This window comes from Eumetopias jubatus, unplaced genomic scaffold, assembly GCF_037043125.1.
Source record: "Eumetopias jubatus isolate StellerSeaLion01/CBP00866 unplaced genomic scaffold, mEumJub1_p1.0 scaffold_2, whole genome shotgun sequence".
Taxonomy (NCBI): domain Eukaryota; kingdom Metazoa; phylum Chordata; class Mammalia; order Carnivora; family Otariidae; genus Eumetopias; species Eumetopias jubatus.
Genome location: NW_028274808.1, coordinates 84100396 through 84119711, shown reverse-complemented (window position 1 = coordinate 84119711; position 19316 = coordinate 84100396). Strand labels below are relative to the sequence as shown.

The 19316-nt window shown below is 38.1% G+C and overlaps 1 protein-coding gene across 8 annotated transcripts in view; it reads right to left on the bottom strand.

Annotated features, from left to right (window-relative positions):
• The window catches only part of INPP4B (inositol polyphosphate-4-phosphatase type II B), an 842030-nt gene that overhangs the window by 290073 nt on the left and 532641 nt on the right, over positions 1 to 19316 (bottom strand). For all 8 annotated transcript variants that reach the window (XR_003608999.2, XM_028102335.2, XM_028102336.2 and 5 more), the window contains one exon: positions 11719 to 11798. Coding sequence is in view for 7 of the 8 variants with exons in the window: in XM_028102335.2 (XP_027958136.1) it covers positions 11719 to 11798 (80 nt within the window). In the remaining variant the exon portion in view is untranslated. The remainder of the gene's footprint in view (positions 1 to 11718; positions 11799 to 19316) is intronic.

The following is a 19316-nucleotide window of genomic DNA, read 5'->3' as shown; positions in this document are numbered from 1 at the left end:
TTCTACGTTTTATCTTTTTATCTTTGATTTCATCCTTCTCTTCTGCATTCTTAAAACTTCTCTTATCATATTTTTTTATGTTTTCTAGTTTCCTTAGCTTCCATTAATAAGATCATATTTGTCTTCCTTTCCTGGCAACTCTTTACCTTACTGAAGTCTTACTGCAAACAATCTTTCAACTGTACTTTTACTATGAGACAGCCATACTATGCCACAGAACTACAGACGTCAAAGAATTTTACTTAATAGATTAGGGCAAAAAATCCTTAGCTAGAGCATGCTATAAGGGGGAATACATTGTCAAGGGGCAGGTAATTTTTTTTTTTAAACTTTTTAAAAATTTTTTAGAGGGAAAGCAGGGGAGGGGCAGAGGGAAAAGGAGAGAATCTTAAGCTGGCTCCGCGGTGATGCTGGACTGGATCTCATGACCCTGAGATCCTGACCTGAGCCAAAATCAAGAGTCCGATGCTTAACCGACCAAGCCACCCAGGAGCCCCAGGGCAGGTAACTTTCTATATTCCCTCAGGGATGGTACCTCCAACACAGCTCACTCATGTATGAAATAGAACTGACAATGTATAAATAGAACAGCAAAGTCAAACCTCACTGGCAACACAATTTACAATGGCGACTTTCCAGTAATCATGAAGCCTCTGTTAGCTGGGAGGGTGATGCGTTTTGACCTGCTTCTTCAGGCACCCACTCAAAAGCCTGATCATCATTTGGTCATAGGAAATTGAGAAGCCTGGGTGGGGGGTGGTGACCAGAACTTTTCACTGACATGCCTGGAGACTATTGTTTCTAAGTTCCCAATGAGAGTAAATTTGGGGAATACCAGGGTATTCTGCTTGGGTAAGACTTATTCCTTGCATAAGAGATACCCAAAAATGGAGGAACATAATTGGTTATCAGTGTGGGAAAGAATCTAAGGTGCACCATCTACACATACACACCATACAAACATTGTTGTGCTCTCTGTTTGGCCGAGGTTGAAACTAAGCTCAAAACCCAGAGAAGAGGGGTTCCAGAGAAATATGGGGATTCGGACTCCACCTTTGCAAAGTGTAAAGTGTGCACAAGCCACTATAAATGACAGAGGAAGTGGTGACAGTGTCAAGGTAATGACACTGTCAAGGGTAATGTGTGTGGTTGCAGATGAGGCTGAAGAAGCAGACTTATATCTTGTATATCTTGGCTGAGGTTTTTGCACACAAAGTTCATATACGTGCTCACGTATGGCGTGTACAGGAAGGAATATAACATTTAAAGCAGGAAAATAGCATAAGAGTAAGAATAAGAATAAGAATAAATTCAGATAAGAATTTTAGAAAGGATGACTTGAGAAGAGATGCTGAGATTTCTAGCTTCTGCTACCTCGAGGGTATCTGATGGTTCTTAATTTAGCCAAGAAAGGAAAAGCACCAAAAAGTGCAGCTTTCAGGGAAAGAACAAAGTTCAGTTTGGGGTCGTTATAATATTAGGTAATTGTGAAAATAAGTGTATGTCTGCTTATGCAAGCTGAAAATAAATCTGTCGATGAACATAAAAGAGACAGCATGTATTTTGTCACTTCTTTCCCATAGTTCTGTACAAATTTCACAAACCGGTGTCTACACAGCTCATGGCATGAATGTGAAATGCCACAGGGTTGGCAATGCTTATGGACCGGGGGTGAGGGATGGGAGAAGGAGGGGTGGGTAATGGCATGTTATAGAGCAGCATGATGTGCAGGGGTGGGGAGTGTGTGTGTAAGAGTGAGTGTTCATGTGGATGAAGACCACATGCCTGCCTACAGATGTATGTGTTAGAAAACAGGCTTATGGTGGGAAAAAAGTGGATAATACATATGGACAGTCATACCCGTATTTCTCTGGAAAATACTTGGTTGTTCTTGTTCAAAATCAGCATTTTCTAAATTATGCGGCTGTGTTTCTTGGAACACAGCAGCTGATAAACTGTTAATAGCTTCCTTCCATGAAGGAAGCTCCTTGTGTTCAAATTAGTTTGGGAAAGCTGTGGGCAACATCTGTCTTCCGAGAGCCTCAAAGGGCCTTAAGGACTAATGAAGGCACTGAGAAGTCCTCCAGGGAAGTGACCCTTTTCATTTTTTAGTATAGCATTTTCAAACTTATTTGACATAAAACTCCTTCATTCAAAGAACATATACTAATAACTGAAGAGATACTGGTATTCAAAAAAAAAAACAAAAAAAAACAAAACAGTTTGGTAAAAGCTGATATAAATGTGTCCAGAGCAGCAGAAATGTAGGGTGATAATGAAGAAAGTGACTTTGGTAAATATGGGCAAATCCAATACCAAATTTTCAGGTCAAATATAATTCCTTGCAGGCCTAATCATCCCTGCAAATTATCTTCAAAGCTAAATTAGCTCTCAAACTTCTTAAGCAGGTAGGTCTTTGGGTACAGATATTAACTTTATGCGATTTGCATTTTAAAAGAGGAATGATTTCAGGCTTTTCTATACAAACTGAGAAGCTATTAAAGTGTGCTCTAAGTATGTGCTGTCCCTTCGGTGACTGAAAACTCTAATTTGCAATCTGATGAATATGACATCTTTTGAATAATGCAAACTAAGAAAGTGCTAATTGGTTTCCATGGTCATACCTACAGCTTCATGAAAATGGATTAGGAACATAAAGAAAAATGCAGAATATATGACTGCAGAGCCATTTAAATTATAAATGAAAGACAATCTAGTTGAATGAAATGCCAAATAATAATAGCGATCATTTTAATAGGTGGTGAGCATGATCTGCACCTGCTTTGCATCAGATACTGTTTGATAGGCTCTGTACAATATATCTACTCCTCATCTGCAAAAACAAAACACAACAAAACCTGAGGCTAGGCAAGCTAATCAATAAAAAATAAATAAAAATTATAGGTCACATTTGTTGAGCACTTACTTTGTGTCAGGCACTGTTGTAAGTATCTCACATCAGTAAGTCTTGTGAGCCTCACCACAACCCTGTGAGATGGGAACTATGTCGTCCCCATTCCACAGAGGAGCTCACACACTGACGTCAGAGTACTCCACCATCCTGCTAAGCAAGAGAAGAGCCAGAGAGCCTGATTCAGGTATGTATGGATTCAGATATGTCTCTAAATCACCTACTCTTTCTACTTCTCCACTGTTCTGATCGCATGATATTTGTACACTTTGCATATTCTGATTTTATATTAAATTGATATAATTTTAACAGTAATGAGAAAGTGGCTCATGTTAGAGCCTTTTGATAATTTGAGGCAGTTGTGTCCCCAAAGGACATTGATACATAATCAGTAGGAGAAGCAAATGTCCCCACTTCTGTGTTTGATGTCTCCCTTTATTCTCACAGTCTGGTCCTGAGAAATGTCACTTGAATTTACCTCTGTAGACAGTTTATGATATATTCAGCAATAAAATGCATCAGTAAACTCTAACAGCAGTTGACACACTGTGTTATATTCATGAATTTCGGTCCTGATTTCAATGCTATATTGTTAACGTTTTAAGTAAAAAAAAATTTTTTTAAATTTTTTGGCCAACTCTGGTGACAAACTGCTCTCCATATGCCTCTTGCTGGTATCTGCCACCTGATAAGAAGCCATATCTGATGTTAGAGGGGTTAAAGCCAGAATTCAGGTTTCAGGTATCTATTTCTCAGATAATAAAAATAATATATTTGGATCAACGGTTAAACTGACACCTTTGCCACTGACCATTTTAGAGAATTGTGGATGTTACATTTTAAGAAAGAACTTCAGGGGTGTCTGGGTGGCTCAGTCAGTTGAGTGTCTGACTCTTGGCTTTGGCTCAGGTCCTGATCTTGGGGGTCGTAGGATCGAGCCCTGTGTGGGGCTCCGCGCTCAGTGGAGAGTCTGCTGGAGATTCTCTCCCTCTGTCCCTCCCCCTCCCCCTTTCGCTCGCGCTCTCTCTCTCAAATAATTAATAAATCTTTAAAAAAATGAAAAAAGAACTTCAACAAACTAAACAAGCAAATGAAGCAAACATTGAGTTATGGTTGGGGGAATTAGTAAGTTTAATGCAAGAAGCAAGGAAAACAATACTGATAGAGTGCTTTTCTCTAATGCAAAGCAGTGCAAAGGACTTTACTACATTTATTAATTGCTCAGAATTACCCTAGGAGGGAGGTCATTACTATTTCTATTAACAGATGGTACAGAGAACAGAAAATATGCCGGGGGTGACACAGCTGGTGGCAAAGCAGGGACTTGAACCCAAGCCTGGCATAAAAGCCTGTTCTTTCTACTACACCACATTTTTTCCTCAGAAAAAAAAGGAGAGACAATTTAAAGTTGGACAAGAGCTGCTTTCAAATGTGATCATAGTGAAAAGGCATGAAGCTTGTTCTCCTAAACTCCATGAAGGAGAGTGGGGGCCAAGGCCAGGACATCAAATTTGAGATAAGAAAGGAATACTTTTCTGACACTTACCTGTCTGGAAATGGGAAAGATGTTTGTACTCCCTGTCACTAAAGGGGTCTAAAGAGAAGCTGAAGAGCCCAGATCACTTCTGTTCTCAAAAATTATTTAATTTTAAGATTCTAAACAAAATATATATTCTCTAGGAAATCCTTGATACCAAGGACACTTCTCTTTTGGTCTCCAGTTTCCATCCCGTCCCAGCTGCGTGACCTAAAGGAAGTCAAACCGTGTTCCTCAGTTGACCTCTTAGTACAGCAGGAATGTATCACCTTTCAGGCAATGTTATTAGAAGATTGGATAAGATGAGACATGTGACATACTTGATCCATCATAAAGCTCAAATAGTGTCAGTTACCTCTTCCTGCACGTTTACAAGGTCAGAGTCTGTCAGAATCTGAGGCATTTTCTGTTATCTTCACTTGGGTCATGCCAAAAACAGTGAAGGAAACACTCCGTAGATGCAAGGCTCTCCCTTTACATGTGCATCTGGATCAGTCATGAGTGTGCATTTGCTACTGACTTGCATGTTTTCCTGCTTGCTCACCCCCAAAGAAAAAAATGCAGAGTTCTTATGCATTGCTCTCAGGGTTTATAATGTACATTTTTAGTAAATTCTATGCAAAAGCATCAATGAAGTAGCTTTTACATGCCATCTTCATCTTCTGACTTTTCCACTGGTGCATTCAATAAAGTATACTGCTATTCTGTTTTATAATAACCACAGATATGCTATTTCCTCCCAAAGAGGGTTTTTTTGTTTTTATTTTTTTGTTTTCCCAGCTGCCAAGGTCTATTGTCCTTATTTAATATAGAAAATGTTTCAGACAGGGGCGCCTGGGTGGCTCAGTTGTTAAGCATCTGCCTTCGGCTCAGGTCATGATCCCAGGGTCCTGGATCGAGCCCCCCATCGGGCTCCCTGCTCGACAGGGAGTCTGCTTCTCCCTCTCCCACTCCCCCTGCTTGTGTTCCCTGTCTTGCTGTCTCTCTCTCTCTGTCAAATAAATAAATAAAATCTTTAAAAAAATGTTTTAGACATACATAAGAATTAGCGTTGTGGAACCATCAGAACTTTCTGCTGTAATCCTACTTTCTGATACCTAAAAAAGCTAACTGGAAGACTTTTAAAAGAGAACAAAATATATTCAAAATACACGTGACTATTAAAATGTTTGGCTGTAATTTTTTTAAATCCTTCTGAAGTTCAAATAAACATTGATAAGAAAAGATGTCATTAAATAAGTATTCATCATACATATAAGTTTAAAGACTATAATCTGGTGCTTAAATTAAGAAGACTTGCATAACTATTATTTGCATAGAGGAAAAGAGCAGTGACAGGAAATGCAAACTCTATGAAAATTTAATTCCATTTGAAATGAAAAAGAAATTTATCCTTTAAAACTCTTCTGTCAATTTATGGCCACTGTTTATCACAAGGACTGTGGAGGTTCATATGTATTGTATTCATGCATTTCATCAGATTCATTCTGATCCATTGCCCTGGGGGCTAACGAACATGCGTAGGCTCCCAACCTGTGAGACGTTCATGACAATTTCATCTTTTTATCACTCTGAGTATGCTTATGTAGAAAACTGTATGTCATAGCCCAAGGAACCTCTCCTTATCATTACTTCCAGCTCTCAAGCTAAGAACATGCCTTTGGGAGATTAAGTTAAAAGTTAACTTAGTTAACTTTTAATTTTTAACAAAGTTAAAAATATGTGGGTTTTTTTTTATTGTTTTCTTACTTTTAGAAACAACATTGAAATGTGCATCTGTGCGTTTGTGTGTTTAAGAAGGCTAAATTGAGCAAAACACCAAAAACTAAAAATCTAAAGACTTCATAATTTCGACCTTACCTTCTCTAAGCATATATATTTGACAACAGTGGAAAAAAAAGTATTCATGGTTTGTGAAAAAGCAAAATAACCCTAAAATAATATAGATGCACAAACACATACCCATCTACATAATCTATGACAATTTATATATGCATAAATATGTACACATATAAATGTTACTTAAAACAGGGAAAATTTAAAAACAAACAGTAGGCGTCTATTCATTTATTTCATAGCCTCTCCCACACATCTGGATATTATAAAACATAACACCATATGTCTTTTTAGGATCATGAGAGTCTAATGTTTTATGTTACATGACAGCATTACTGTAAATGTGGCAGAGTAATAAATGAAAACAAATTTTCTTTTATGAATAAATTGAAGAATATTTTGTCACATCCATTCTGATAAAATTATATAAATGTTTGTTTAACTTGGAGGGATTACATGCAAAAGATTACAGAAGAAATAATAGAACACTCGTTAAGTGCTCTATTCAAAGTTTCTGTGACAAGGTAAAGCGGCCTTATTCAAGTAAAACTTGAATAAGGTTTTCAACTTTTCAAGCATATTACAATCTATCCCTCACTGTTACTCTAAAAGTTACTTGTCTCAGATAGACTCTAATGCTTTGGCTGCATTACATGCACTAATTTAGGCGGATGCCATTCAGAAAGCACTGGTACTTGGTTTACATTTAAGCATCCATACAAATATAAGAAAGTCATCATCATGAATCAAAATTCCAACAAGTAATTATTGAACCTCTACTATGTAATGGGCATATGAAATTGAATTTTAAGATAAAGCGTTAAGAAAAAAGAAGTGAGGCCCCTGAAACTCTCCAAAGGACAGAATATAAAATAGAGAAGAAAACAAAGATTCTATTAGATCATTAGCTTCCTATGAGGCAGGGAAATAAAACAGAACAAGCTCTGGAGTCAGACCAAATTGGATTCTAATCTTACTTGTACAATTAGCGGCTGCAGGATCATAGCCAAGTTGCTGTAACACAGAAATGATAATGCTGCATAGATTGAAGATCATGCATGAAGAGCACTTAATACTTCCTTTGCATGCTAGCAGATGCTCAATAAATAATGAGACTTTTTTCATTAATAGTGTTATTAGTAACATCAACTGCAAAATATTAACTATCACTGCAGTTAACATATGAAAAGTTCTTCATAAGTGCTTGCTGAATGAATGAGCACTGAATGTAGCCTAAACTTTGAGGAGATATGCAATGAAACTCATATGAAACAGAGACAAGGTCAAAACACATCCATCTGTCTCAATTCTGAGAAGGATTTCTTAAAAAAGAAGTTTTACCCTTCCCCCTTTATTTCTGCCTTTGTGGTTGTTGGAATACTTTAAGAGCAACGTCATTTTTCCCAACTGCTAGCACCATTCCGAGAGACAGAACTAATCTCTCCATTCTTTTATTAAATCATGAAACAGGATTATGGTGTTCCAAATTTCTGCTTCCATGGTCCTAAGACATTCAGATAAGGTTAGCAGGGCAAATGACTGTCAGGTGCTTGAACAGCAACCCAGGTTTGGGGCCTGAGGATGCCAAGCTTCTGGGGTGAGAATAGATTCCACAGGTTTCCCTCAGTCTCTCCCTTAACCAGGCAGGCTGGCTCCCACTTTCTGCCATCATGGCTAATCTGTCTGAGTTCTTCATGGCATGTTGACACTCGTTCTGTCTTCACTCACTGTGACACAAGGCACTGCAGTGAAACCGAAGTGGGAGAAACCGTGAACAGGTGGTTCTGCACCTGAGTCCTTGCTTTGCTCCTCCATAACCTAAGTCACATGATGTGTGATACATTTTAACAAGTTCTCAGTTTTCTCCTTTGTCAAAGGAGACAAGAAGCGGGTCACTAAGAGCACAGGCTCTGCAGTCAGAAATGTGTGGCTCTGTACCTTGGCTTTCCCATTTATGAGCACTGTAACTTTGTGCAAATCACTTAACTGCTTTTTGTATCTCACTTTCTTAATTTATAAAGTGGCCAAAAGAATAGCACCATAGACTCATTTGATAAGGGTTGATGAGGCAATATCTCTAATATACTTATCCAAGCATAAAGCACGTAGAATCTTCTTCTTCTTCTCTTTCTTCTTCTTCTTCTTATTATTACTGTTAGTATAAGATTATCCACTGTCTTTCACACCTACATTTGTAATCCTCTATACAAGGACCTTAGCTTGTTTACACTGTAGTATGAAAGCCAGGAAGATGTGGCAATGAATTAGAGAACAAGAACAGAAAATACAATGCAGATCTAAAAGAAGCCAGAGGAGACAGGAACAACCAAATGTAGACTAGCAAAACAAACTAAATATAATACAAAAGTAAGAGGGTTAGTACTAAATAAAGATATCAAGTCCAGTCGGGATGCTAGAACACTCAGACAGTAATTTAGTAACTACATATTTAAAGCAAGACGAGTTATATGAGTAGGCACCACTTTGTGTTTTGGGGGTATTTTTCTCTAAAACATGCAAATAAAATTTATTCAATAACTTAAAAAATGGACTATCTGATATTTCATGAAATTTTAGTCTAAATCTATAAATAAGATGCACACTTCTTGCCCCTTTAAATTTTCTGTGGGAAAAAAGAATTCAATTCCAAATTCTGTTAAAAATTTCCAGTTCAAACACAAATGACACAGTAGCCACATTAAACTATGGTGCTCTGTGGAGTTAGTTTGAGAGTTTTGGAATTGGAATTATCTGATAAGAAACAACTCAAAGGGACGGTGAATACAAAACTACATAGATTTTTGGGAAGTTTCCCATCAGAGAATGTTTGTAGAAATGTACCCTATTTCTGTGAATTTGTTTCACAGAAATCTGAGAATTCCATTGCTTTAAAAATGACTGGATGGGGCGCCTGGGTGACTCAGTCGGTTAAGCATCTGACTCTTGATTTTGGCTCAGGTCATGATCTCAGGATCATGAGACTGAGCTGCGTGGGGCTCCGTGCTCAGTGGGGAGTCTACTTGAGATTCCCTCCCTCCCTCTCCCTCTGTCCACCCCTATGCTCTCTCTCTCTCTGTCTCTGAAATAAATAAATAAACCTTTTAAAAAATAATGACTGGAATCTAAAAGGAACAAAATGCAAATATTGTCAGTGCAAAGTGATATTAAAACAAAACAAAACAACCAAAAAAAAAAATGCTCTTATCCCCAACCTAATGTTCTTCCAGCACAGTACCTCAGAGACTCACAAGCCAGGGGAAAGAAGATGAATTACATCTGAAGTAAAAAACATGAAGTGTCAGAAATCAAAAGGCTATCATAAGTCTATAATGTGTCTAGTTCATGGGGAGAGAAATTCACACATTTGGCAAAGCATGAAAAGGGAGGAAAAGAATAATAATCTAGCCATTTCAAAATTAGTTTTTAAAAAATTATTTTCTCTAGGGGTGCCTGGGTGGCTCAGTCGGTTAAGCGTCTGCCTTCGGCTCAGGTCATGATCCCGGGGTCCTGGGATCAAGCCCCACACCGGGCTCCCTGCTCAGCGGGAAGACTGCTTCTCCCTCTCCCTCTGCCTGCCGCTCCCCCTGCTTGTGTTCCCTCTCTCACTGTGTCTCTCTCTGTCAAATAAATAAATAAAATCTTTAAAAACAACAACAACAAATTATTTTCTCTAGAAAACTAAATTCTTTGTTGTTAAACTTGTTTTCCTTTTATACAATCAAAATCAAATGAGTATTAGGCAGAGGTATTAAGATCAAAAGTGGAAATATGTATTGATTATATTCCTGTTTTGCTTACAGTGGTAGTACTCTAAACTTGACCCTTTTGTTCCTGATATTCTGAGTGTTTACTAATCACTTAGATATCTATGATATCTAATATCTAATATCTAATAATATCACTGAGATATTCTATGTGTTTACTAATCTTCATTCCACTAAGAATTCACGGTCCCCTGATTTCTGTTTCAAAGGTAGTGTCTAAAGGTGCAGTGTTGTGATGATGTTAATGGCAGTTATGATAGAATCAATGCAAGTCAGCAAGAGGAGGAATGAAGTGCTATGCATCTTATCTAGAAAACAGGTGGCCTGCTAGTGGTCCTAAATTAACTTAATGCTTGACATCACATATCATGAATCCAGGGGTACTCTGGTCAGGTCTCACCACTGCGCTAGAGCACTAACACATATTTTCTAGAGTATCCGTGACATTGCTAGCTAGACTTTTCAACTGATCCACACAAACTTTAAGCTGAATATCACCACAGCAAAATTTTATTGGGAACACCACCACAAAACTGTGAAGATTTTAAAATGTCTCCCCAAATAAAATTTAACAACAACAACAACAAAATAACAGATATTTAAGAGACACAACAGAGAGTGAAGATAATGGCCTCATTAGAACCCATCAACACTTATTTTTCTGTATGAATATGAGCTACTTTAAATTACTTTATACTCCCCTAAGTCAAAATGCAAAACTGTAAGGATCAGGAAAAATCAGAAAAGGAGACAGCCCATAGTATAGATTCCAGCATAAGCCACAGCATCTTTACTGAAATAAATTGGTTACAAGTGGGTCCTTGCCGGGGCAAGGCAGAGGGCAAGCACTTAAGACACTGTCTCTTCCCTGGGAGTGGTCTTTATGTTTCATCAAAAGAAGAACTTCTTGAGATTTCCAAGTAGTGTCCTATACAATCTTTACATTTGTTTATACTATGCAAATATTGCAAGGAATATATTATGTGTACATAATTACAGGAGTTATTATACAGTTAGAAAACAGCATACTATTGTTTAGAATGTACAATGAAGTTTTTTAAAAAAAGTTTATTCTATTTAACACTCTTCTTAGCCTTAAAATACTATGTAACTTCCTAAAGATTGTTGTCTGGTCTATATCAAAACAAATTGTACTCATACTCAAAATTATCTCTGATCTACTGCCTGTTTCAATATGAGTCTGTTTTAACTTATGTTTTATATTTCATAGGATAGCAACAAAATAAACTTAAAAAAAGAGAATAATCAACTTACCCTCTATTATCATAAATTTGCAACATTGCCACTAACAAACATAGTTCAAACCTAGAAGCTTACTTGACTTAAAAAGTTATTTTAATAAGTAACAGAAAAATTATTTAATAACGTGCTCATCATTTCTATTCTTACTATCAAAGAATTTCATCAGTTTAACGATCATGTTATTATTTTTCCCATACGGAATGATAACCTCTGACAATGTGAAACATGAACTTCAATGTGAACTTGAATAATTGCTGTTTCGCTATAACTTGCTGCTATGGAGAACGTGAGCCATTTGACAGCTGACATCTAAACATCTGCAAGAACTGGGACTTTCAAGCCCCACCATCCTTCAGTGAGTATCATCGGCTATTCACTTTAAAGCATTTCTGCAGACAAAGACCCACCTCAGGCTCAGGACTAGCAGCTGCTCCTTTGACTTCAGTAGCTCCCCCACTTTAAAACTGGCATAGCCCAGGAAGCTTCGCTGAAAATAAGAAAGAATGGTTTTCGTTAACTTCAGAAGTCCTTAATATTTTTGCTGTCGCACAAATCATACAAAATTAGAAGAATGAAATGTTGACTCCATGAGCCTGACAAATATTTCACATGCAGAGATAAAATTATCACTGACAGAGATATAATAATAGAGCCTTCTTGTGGGGTGAGGTCCAGGGGTGCAAATGTAACCTTTTCATTAAAAACAAAGAGACCAGTAGCCTGGAAAATAACAAAATGTCTAATACGGAAGCCAGGACTTTTCAGCGAACTAATTTTCTTCCCCTATGAAAACTGGGATAGAAGAAAAGATGATAAACTTTCAATATTTACCAATGCTGCCGTCGTTCTTATTAGAATTCCTCAAGTCACTGGCAGCAACAACTTTGTATTCCAGATATGAGCAAATCTGTTAGTTGGAGCTATTTTTATGTGGGACTCTGTACAAGTTATAAATAGAAATGCTGTATTTCTCCCCCATCACAGCAATGTTTAAAAGCATTTGTTTCCTTTGTTATTTCTATACTAGCATGGGACAATTTCATTCCAATACACAAAACAGAAAGGTACTTATTCTGTTACATTTTCTAAAATTGCTTTTTAAACCTATCATACTGGCTGTTGACTATCTATGAATATCTCCTTTCTACACTCTTTGACTCATAAGCTAAAGAATAAAACTCTAAATTGGTTTTTCTTTTCCAGGATACAAATCTTTCATCTCTTTTTAACATTCCAGGCTGCTTCTGATTTAAAAGTCAAAATATTATGGTATACCATAAAGAGTATTTCTCGTTCTCCCCTCAAGGTCAAGAAGTAAACATGAAAATATCAAACCCATATCATCTAGGCCATTGCTGCCTAACACACTGTAACACTCTACAAGAAGTCAACACTATGTCTTCCAGAGCATTCTCTTTTCATGGGTCTGTTGCAGGGCTGCACTAGAATGAGAGCCTGGACTTCAGGGGTCTGAGGACAATTGGGTCTTTTCAGCGAAAAGTGTGCAGTTATTTCATACACAAAAGGCTGCAACCACACTTAGCGATTGTTAAGCATAAGGCATAAGAAAGACAAGCTTCAGGTCCATATTTTTCTCCTCCTTTTCAATTTAGAATTGTTTCAAAAAAACTTGAGGGCAAACATTGGAAATACAACTCAGTTCTAAAGTTGGAGATGCCTACACATTGGCAAGGATAAACCCAATGAACTAACTTGAAACTCACAGAGCTGGCTTAGAGACACCAAATCACCTAAAGCCAGAACATGAGACTAAATTATCAGGAGAAGGACGTCAGGTGAAAATACTATTTGTGGCGAAAGCTCTGATATGTCAATGAGTGATGAAATGAGAATGAGTCAAGGCAGAAAAGGAAGACCAAGTGCTATATGGACAAAGCATGAAGGAATTTAGGGTAACTTTTCAGCAAAGGGCAGAGAAGAGCCTGGGAGAGATGTTGCTGAACAAAAGCATTAATGTCACCTCATCAGAGATAGCTACTAGAACATCCTTATGAGCATGCCGCCCCATCTATATACTCTGCTAATCTCTATTTCTTATCCTGTTGTAATTTTCTCTATTGGCACTTACCACCATATGACATAACACATATATATATATGAATAAATATATATATATATTTGCTTATTTTGTAACTCCCTTGGAAATAACTGAGATTTGAAGCTCCACAAGGAGTTTATTTTGTTTTCTCACAAACTTGTACTGCTTAGTGCACAGTAGGCATGTGATAAATATTTGCTGACAATAAATGAATGAACGACTGGCATAAAACCTAGCTTTCAGGTTAGTCATTCTATTAGATATAGATATTAGAATGTTCTTTCCGCAGGTATTTACAAAGTACTGTAATTTGCTGAAACGTGGGAAATCAAAACAATTTTAGTGTGCGGATTGTGTATCGTTGTAGCGAATTTCATTGCAGGATTTTGTAGTTAAACAGATGTCTATCTCACTTCCTCTTTCCCTGATTATCAGAGTTTTTAAATTCCTACTCCTCATTCTTTATCCTCATTCAGAGAAAACTCTTAACCAATGAGAGATTTCATGACGCCCCAAAATTTCAGATGATTTTCTCTCTGCCTTTTGAGATTTTGAAGGTATGGATGGTTTGGGAATTAATAAAACAAACCGCACATGTCATGAATGTTACTGAGGTCTTTTCATCAATAAAAGTGACAAATGCCCCAGAGTGGAATGAGAGACAGGTGGAGTGGCTATTTTCAGACATGAGCTACACACACCCCATGAGACACAGCTGCCTGTAGAGTTGTGACCACAGTCACTGAACGTCTCCTCTGTCCACCAGATCAGGAGCTGCCATGGAAGCAGGACTCTGGCTTGTCCATCCCTGAGGCAAGCCCAGGGCCCAGAAAAGAGGGGCTGCATGGTATGCCTACTGCCTCACTGTACCTGCTTGCAGCGGGCCAAGGACAACGCCCAGGAGTCGAACTTTTTCTATCATAACTGGCAGCCACAGGCTTCATCTCAAAGGATAGTAAGAGATTTTACAGAAATCATACGACTTGTGAAAAACCAATTTAGATAATGACCTTACAGCACTGCGTTATGAAAACATGTCAAACCCGAGGAGGTGTTATTTAGGTATAAAGATTGTCTTCTTTATTCTACAAATATATATAATTGTATGTATAAAAATATGTATAATTGTCCCACGCTGCAACACTAACAATGGAATTGCCTCGATATTTACTTTCTGGCAGGTGTTTTTGTATTTGCTTCCCCTCAACATAAATAAAACACATCACTCATATACATGGATGTTGACTGGACTCCTGTAAAAGAATGAATTCGAGGAAAACAGTCTTCTCTGTTGCTGGAACCTAAGTCCCCATGGAGGGAAAATAGCACGCTAATGCTAATGGAAAAGAATAACTTAATATAAAGCTATTTTATCTTTGCTATCACTGTAATCATAACCATGGGATTTGAGAGACATCTTTAAAAATTTTTATATTTCAAATGTAACTCAAGGAACGAGCTTTTCCATCTCTTCTTCAGGGCTATTTCTAAAAGTCTCATCTTAAAATTCTCATCTTTAAACTGGGAGCTCTAATATCAGTGGAAAAATGTGAAAGACAAACCAAAAAATTAGTCTCCCTGGAGTTGGAGATCAGAGGTCTGGAGTGTCATGTTATTCTGTCCAAAAATGGAAATCTGGGTAATTAAATCACTTCTCCCAGCCCCCAGACTAGCTATCCACTCATGGGTATTGTCAGGCCTTGTTTCTCTGTCTTCTCTCTTACAAATCTGTGGTCTTGAACGAGTTACTTCACCATTCCCAGTTATAACTGCTGTAGGAAAAAGTTGCATGTGATAACTCTATCATTTCTCATAGTTTTAAGAATCAAAGTAAGCCAGGCAAAGCACTCGGTACATTGTTGGGAAAATAGGAAGTTAAAAGAAGTTAACTGGTTTACACTTGGTCCCAGAACTAGTCAATATGCAGAGGCCAAGTTAGAATCCAGGTTTCTTGCTTTTCAGTCCAGCATTCTTTTATCCCCATTACACTGGGCTTTATTTCCAGGACAGGTGGCCATTCCCTCTCCTTCTGCCAGGCTCTCTGTCTGCGCAGCATGTGGCTCTGACCTTTTTTGCCTGCTCATGAGAGTGTGACACTCAGAAGGATCATTCTGGTGCAAGCACCCAAAGCAGAGGATCACTCAATGGCTTCCTGCACCCACTCACCTGGCTGGAGAGTGATATCAAGCAGGGCGAAAAAAAAGTGGAGCATTTGCCTCAATCCCTGGTTGCTCTCTATATAGAGTGTACAAATAAACAGTTTATCCTACCAGCCCTTGCAGGGACTCTGAGCAAGTCACAAGTATTCAGAATGCTTCTGGGGTTACACACCTCTCTGCAGCAGGCCCTCAATGGTCCCTGGTTGAGCTGTACTATATAAGGAGCCAAAAGATGTACAGCCCTGTACACCTTGCCGTGAGTTGGCCAAACCTCCATCACCTATGTTCATCTCGCAAAGCCTTTAATCAAAGCACAGGGTTCCTTTATACAACAATTTCTAAGAGCCTCCCAAGCTTTTCCAAGTACTGTCTAGAGCTGTACGATCCAATGGGTAGCCACTAGTTCAAGCACTGGGCTTGTGGCTACTCTGAATTGAGATATGCTGTAAGTATAAAATACACATCACATTTAAACACATGGTATGAAAAAAAGAGTGTGAAATAGAGTGTTAATAATTTCTTGTACTGATTACATTTTGAAATGATTACATTTTGTATATATTGGCTTCAACAAAATATTAAAATTCATCTTGCCTGTGTCTTTTTAATTTTTTAAAAGCATTGACTGCTAGAAAATTTAAAATTACATATGTGGCACACATTTGTGGCACACATATTTCCATGGAAAAGTGCTGGTTTAGAGGTTAAATGAATATATCAATAATACTTTACCTACTCTTATAAAACTATATACAGGAACTGTGGTACAAGTTTGAAAGGCCTTGGAAGAGCTGAAGTTGATAGCATGAGGCTGATACACAACATCTCCTACATGTAACTTACAGGACAGGCCTCTTTTTCATAGCCTGTGTACTTTTTCTTCCCTCTCAACCCTAACAGATATGGTTACATGGTTTCCCATCAAATAGGAAGGGAAATAAGACACATGAACTACTCACAGTGAAAAAAAAAATAAGAAAAAAAAAAAAAGACTTGGGAGGAAATCTATTAAAAGTGGACAAACAGTCCAAAGAAAACATTACAAAGCATTTTAGGGTAAAGCCATATATTTAAAAGTTACATATTTACTATGAATATACCTCAAAAGGTCTCAGCACAGATTGGTATCTGCTTCACTAAGACATCAACAAAAGGTTTGGGTGCATCCAATAGATGCTGCTTAAGAATGCAAAGAAATGTATAGAACATATTTGAACTATTTATAATAAAAAGTTTCAGCTCATTTTTAAAATCAGTGTAGTCAAGAGCCAGAGTCCTTAGCAGGTTGTAATGGCAGAGCCAAGTCTTGGCCAAGGGCTAAAACTCTCAGACCCCTTGGGTGCCTGGGTGGCTCAGTTGGTTAAGCGACTGCCTTCGGCGCAGGTCATGATATTGGAGTCCCAGGATCGAGTCCCGCATCGGGCTCCCTGCTCAGCAGGGAGTCTGCTTCTCCCTCTGACCCTACCCCCTCTCATGTGCTCTCTCTCAAATAAATAAATAAAATCTTTAAAAATAAATAAATAAATAAATAAATAAATAAATAAATAAATAAAATAAAACTCTCAGACCCCTTGTGTAGTGTCCAAAGAAATATTTTGAGGATTAAGTGATGAGATACATATTAACCAGGGGTACATGATAGGTGCTTAAGATGTGGCAATTCTTCTCTATCTAGAATATTGTGTACTCTGAGGGTATTAGAATGCCAAGGCATGTGGACTTGGATTTGTTCTTATTTAGGCTTATTCTTACTATGCTTGAGATTTAGGTCTATAATATAATTGCCATTTTATTGACTTCTGATTGTGTCATAAAGTGTACTAGATTTTTACATATTATTAAAATTTATATACTATTGCAATTGTTTTTAGATGCCTCCCCCTTTCATTCTGGTGGTTCTAAAAAATTTAAGATGGTTGGCAAACCAAAATCATGGTATGCTTTCTAATTCATTCAATACATATATCACAATTTACTAGTTTCCAGGCACAAAGCTAGGGCTGTTAGAGTGAACAAAATAAATAGGCTCTTTGCTGTCACGGAGTTTAACATGTAGGAAGAGTGTGCAGACATTACCAATATCTAATACCTATTTTGCTCACTTTTCATTACTAATAGCACCTTGACTTTGTTCCAATGGGAACTGACCCAGATTCTCTTCTGCTTGGGGACTCCTGTCTTCTTAGTGATAAGTACATAGCAGTATACCAATTGAAATTTCCCCAAAAGTTACCGTTTCCCAGAATTGAAGGAACAAGATCAGGTGCCTTTTGTCCTTCAGTCTTCTTCCCACCTGGACTGTGATTTCTGAAGGTTCAATGGTTAGACCAGACAATACTCTAACAAAGGAGGAGCAGGAAGGTGGATAGAACCTGGTTGCTCGAAGTCATTTTTGAGTAGCTACAGCCTTGGGCAATTACCCCAAAACTTTTTCTAACATGAGAAAAATGAGTCTGTTACTTTTAAGCCATTGTTTGCCAGGCTACTTGCTTCTAAATGCATTCCTAACTAATATAACAGCTATATCACAGAATGTCAATTGAGAATTTTCTTTTGACCCAGGAATTATAGCTGAGTCTTTGTCAAAGACAATATACCAAATGCACCATAGTATTAGTTAGAGAACCTCTAGTGCTTAGAGCTAGCAACCTTCTCACAATGCTTAAAAAGAAGCCAATTTAGGGGCGCCTGGTTGGCTGACTCAGTTGAGCGTCTGACTCTTGATTTCAGCTCAGGTCATGATGTCTCTGCTACGACAGTGGGAAAACAGCCGTAGACAGTGCATAAATGAATGTATTCAGAACACACAGTTGGTGAATTGGACCCACAGGCTATAGTTTACAGACCTTTGACTCCTGGGGAATCTCTTAATCAGTCCCAACTGGAAAAGAGTTGAGAAAGCGATATGTTTAAATGTTTCAAACTGTCCTATCATTAAGGGTATCAGCATTTTTTCAGTAATTACTTTTAAGCTGTTTTCAATTGACTGTAATATAAAATGTTTAAATACAAAATTGCATTAAACACAATCTGTGTTCAATATTAAAGCTAAAAAAAAAAACCAGTATGGACTACGTTACCATGGGTACTACTTTGACTTTTAAAAATTAATTCATGGGGCACTTGGGTGGCTCAGTCAGTTAGGCATCTGACTCTTGGTTTTGGCTCAGGTCATGATCTCAGGGTCATGAGATGGAGCCCTGTGTTGGGCTCTGTGCTCAGCTCCCAGAGTCTGCTTGAGATCCTCTCCCTCCGCCCCTCCCCCCACTCATGCACCCACATGCACCTTCTCTTCTCTCTTTTTCTCTCTTTCAAATAAATAAATACAGCTTTAAAAAAAGAAGCCAATTTAGAGAAACTGGGCTATTAGTAACCATGACACACCCAGTTGATATAAAGGTGGTGTTAGAAGAGAGGGAAGGTGAGCATTTCGGGAGATGCACTGTTTAGGAAATGAGGCCAATCTTTTCGTCATATCACATTCAGGAAGACACCTCAAAGTCAGAGGAGTCTGGTCCCAAAACATCGATTATCAAGCTTGGGGGTGTCCAAAGCATCTTTAGTTCCATTACATTGGGGACTAGAGATTGTCTCTCCTTTGAAAATCACTGATGGTCTAGCCCCTGATGCTGGCAGGGCTTGTAGAAAGTGTCAGCAGAGAGATGGCTGAGCCGAGAGAGGAAACAGTGGCAGGGCAGCCTGCACCTCTTCTGTGTGGCATGGCAAATACCCGTGCCTTTCATCTGCGCCACGCAGCCCCGAGAGTGGCCGAACACGCATTACATGC